At 39.3% G+C, this 4,004-nt stretch overlaps 1 protein-coding gene across 1 annotated transcript; it reads right to left on the bottom strand.

The window, feature by feature from the left end:
• Positions 1-4,004, bottom strand: LOC124049264 (cell adhesion molecule 1-like). The gene is made up of 5 exons (XM_046370662.1): positions 3,740-4,004; positions 2,844-3,113; positions 2,326-2,652; positions 1,560-1,811; positions 1-1,398 (listed from the first exon to the last, which is right to left on the bottom strand). Exons 1-5 carry the CDS (start codon positions 3,810-3,812, stop codon positions 1,136-1,138), a joined length of 1,185 nt encoding a protein of 394 aa, XP_046226618.1. The 5' UTR covers positions 3,813-4,004; the 3' UTR covers positions 1-1,135.

Consider the following 4,004-nt stretch of genomic DNA (forward strand, 5'->3'; position numbering starts at 1 on the left):
TACAGAATACACACTTTATTTTTAACATTACATGTATTGGCAGTTTTTAAGCAGTGCTGAAAGCCATGCAAGCTGTCTGGCTCTGGGAATGTTAGCCTGTTAGTCACCACCACTTTGTTCCAGCCTGAAATATGACAAAAACGATTAGATGGGTTGCCTTGAAATTTGGTACAGACATTCATGGTCTCCAGAGGATGAATCCTAATGATTTTGTTGATTATCTGACCAACCACAGGTAAGTTAACAATTCTGGTTTTGAAGAAATATCTCAACATTAATGTTCCCTTCAGAATTAATTGGAATAACTTTGGTTATTCCCTGACTTCCATTTAGTGCCATCACCAGGGCAAGCCTTTAATTTGTTTAATGCTTTGGTTTATGAACAAATACTTAGAAAAATGACATTCCCATGAGCATCAGCTCTTCTTTCTGCTGAATGCTAATACCAGTACATATTATCCTTCTAACATGGCAAACTAAAATGCCTCCTAGAAATCCTGTTTATATACAACTAATTTATAGCAAATACATTTATAAGGTAAATGTCCTGGCTGCCTAGATTACATTAAAGAATAATTTGACTGGATGAAACACTGAATTTATGTATGACAGCCTGTGAACAAAAACATTTTGTTTAAAAACTGGAAATATTTTTTTTGATAAATATCCTGAAAAACGAATGAATACGTTGACAGTGAATGTTTTTCTAAAGTTTTTTAGCAATATTTTTGTGACTTTCCAAGCTCATCAAACAATTACATTTCCCTGTTATCTCAAGAGAAAACATAATTGGTTGGCATAATGTTAACCTTATAAACATATTTGAGTTTCCTAATTAGTTGGATAAAAATGTGATGCATAGGAGATGTGGCTAAATGCTGAAAATGGTAAACAATATACCTGCTAAATTATTAACACTGTGACTGTGAGTGTGCTAATGTAAATATTTAGCTCTAAGCACGACTGTGCCTAATTACACCTTCACTGAGCAGCTGGCGTGGCTGTAGACTTATTGTTTCTTAATCGTCAATAAAATACCAACACACTAACTTAATAGTATGTTGAGTGTATGCACACACAGACATGCAAAAAACATTGTTTAGAAACAAACTTTTCGCAATCTTTGAGGAAGAACTCAAATCAGAGCAGAGAATAAAAGCATAAAGCAAATTATGAGCCAGTTAATCAATACACAGCTGGTACTGTTCCATACTGTTGTCGTGGTTGCGTCTAAGGTTGTGGCTGTGGTTGTGGCTGTGGTTGTGGTTGTGGTTGTGGTCGTGGTTGTGGCTGTGGTTGTGGTTGTTGGTGGCAAGCTGGTTGAGGTTGTGGTTGTTGGTGGCAAGCTGGTTGAGGTTGTGGTTGTTGGTGGCAAGCTGGTTGAGGTCAACTCCGGACCTACAAACAAACAGACAGCTGACTCATGATGTGGTCAACCAGCTTCTTCAAATAAAGGACTACAATGGCATGTTTTAACATTAGCTTATTTATATTCATGTTGTAACCATAACTGGGTCGAGTCAAGAGGTTTGGGTAAAGAAAAAACAGTCTGAGCTCACTTTTTACGATGACGGTAAACTTCATTGTCGCGGTCCCCATGGCATTGCTGACAGAACAGGTGTACTCTCCTTCGTCTGCAGAAGTTACAGCTTTGATATTGATAGTGCTGTCATTGGAGGGGGGATTCCTTGCTGATGTCCAGGTGTATGAGGGGCTGGGATTTCCCACAGCGGAGCATTTCAGTTGTAGAGGGCTTCCCTCTGTGATGGTGATTGGATCAGTATGTGATGGCCCTTCTATGTGAGGCTTATCTGTGTTTGGATTAATGAGCCAAGGGAAGAAACAGAGACATTCAAAAGTCATTAAAACAAATGGCAAACAAGTGTACACTTTAAAAAAAAGGGGATAAGTAAATAGGTTGTCATCAAAGTAATATTTTGCTTTCTCCATGCAAAATATTGTCTCATCCAGGTCTGGATGAGACAATTGAAACTACTTTCATGTCTGTACATCAAAATATGACGGTTGGTCAGCTTAGCTTTACATAAAGACAGTAAAACACCAAGTCTGGATATATTCAAAGGCATAGCATGAAAATTAGTGTGCTGCCTTTACAGAGAGACCAACTATTTTATTCACCAGGGGCAAGCTCTGATTGTAGCCAGCGGCTATAGCAAGCCTGCACGTCCAGATGTGGACCTGGTTGTGGGGACTGGTACAGGCAGAAACAAAACTGTCTTGACTTATGTGTTGTGGCTGTCATATGACAGCAAGGGTTTGGTACTTGGCTCAGTGCAAAATGGAGCTAAGTGGATTTTGACTCACAGAAGACGGTGGCAATGATGCTATCTGACTTCACCACTGGAGGGGGCTGTGGTCCTTCAGGTCCCAGATCCAGCTTGGCTTCACACCGGTACTGACGCCCATTATCTTCTCTACTGGTGCTGATGTTTACAGTGAAGATCTTAGTAACTGGTGCCTTATCTGTAAAATCATTCAACTGCAGCTGGTCAAGTTGTGTCTGTTCTTTGTAGAAGGTCACAACAAGTTTTCCAGCAGGAGCAACGTTCTGGACTGCACACTGCAGAGTGTTCTGCTGACCCTCAACCATGTTGTGATTAACAAAGCTGATGGACACATCATCTGGAGGCTCTGTGAAAACAGGGGACATATATAGAGAGAGACAGACACACAAAGAGCACAAACCCTTTCACTATATGTTTGAAACAAAGAGATCAAATAAAAAATAGTACCGTGATTCATTTGCTTTTGCACTCACACTTATTGTAAATGATGAAACCTTAACCAGCAGCAATACTTTGTTCAGCAGCAGGTGTACTTACTGTAGACAGTTACAGGCAGGATGCTGCAACACTGGCTGCTATTGACAGGATTATAATAGCACATGACAGTTATGTCCCATTCAGTCAGTTTGTCCACCGTCCATGAAATGGTGGTTCCATTTATTTCTTTGGTTCCCACAGGTTTCTCCAGGCCAAATAAGGTGTCCAAGCAAGCGTGCTGACACACAGAGCAGATGGCAGAGGCAGAGTCGCCGTGCTTCACTGCCAGTCTGGGTGGAGTGAATACAGGTTTATCTGCACAGTTTTCATCTGAAACAACAGACGTGGATGATTATTTTAAACAGCTCTGTGCAAAAATAAACAGTCAGATTCACTTTTAATGCACTCAGTCCTGTCACACAAAATGACAGTCAGATCTCTCGTTGCTTGTAGCTTTGTTCAGTGTCACAAATTTCCTTTAGACGATGACGAGTACAAGAACAAATTAACATAATGACTCAAGTAACAATAGCTTTAATGCATGTATATCTTGTGCAGGATAATTACTTTGGATATACAGTACATAAACACACACACAAGCACTGTAAATAAATATCCATGTAAAAAAAACTTTAATACTTCATAATTTCATATAATGTAGTTCTGCTACATGTTGATGTTTTTATTAATCCAAGACGTTGTTTCTGATCCAATAACCAATACTAACAATAATAGCACATAATAAAAATGATAAATTGATTTGTCCAGCACTTTACAAGAACAACAACAAAAAACTACTAGAAAGTACAGAAGGATGAATGCCCGAAGGAATCACAAAAAAATGACATTCAGATGTGACTTTAAAATAAAGGCACTGGATGGGAAATGTAAAAACACAAATAAAATACAAGAAACTCTCCTCACTGTAAAGTACAGACATAAAACTCTTCACTTACCACATTCAGACGCACGTAAGCCGCATGGAAAGCTCATTGAGGAAAAAAACACAAGAATAACACGGTAAAACATTATTCCCAGTTTGTTTTGGCAGTGTGAATCATAAAAATCCTCAAGAATCAAACCTAAAGGTGGTCAGACAAATGATTGTGTCCACACCGTTTCGAGTCTTCTATTGTGGTCGAATGTTGACAGCTCATCCTGTTCTAACACCACACATCCTCTCTACGTTTGCCCCATCGTGTCTTTCACGGCTGTAATGTG

Source organism: Scatophagus argus, chromosome 2 (assembly GCF_020382885.2).
Source record: "Scatophagus argus isolate fScaArg1 chromosome 2, fScaArg1.pri, whole genome shotgun sequence".
Lineage (NCBI taxonomy): Eukaryota > Metazoa > Chordata > Actinopteri > Scatophagidae > Scatophagus > Scatophagus argus.

Coding starts and splice junctions, on each gene's coding strand:
- LOC124049264 (XM_046370662.1), bottom strand. CDS start 3,812: ATGTTTTACCGTGTTATTCTTGTGTTTTTTTCCTCAATGAGCTTTCCA. Junction 1,812..2,325: donor CATCATTGCCACCGTCTTCT/GTGAGTCAAAAT, acceptor ATCCAAACACAG/ATAAGCCTCACATAGAAGGG. Junction 1,399..1,559: donor GTTTACCGTCATCGTAAAAA/GTGAGCTCAGAC, acceptor GTTTGTTTGTAG/GTCCGGAGTTGACCTCAACC.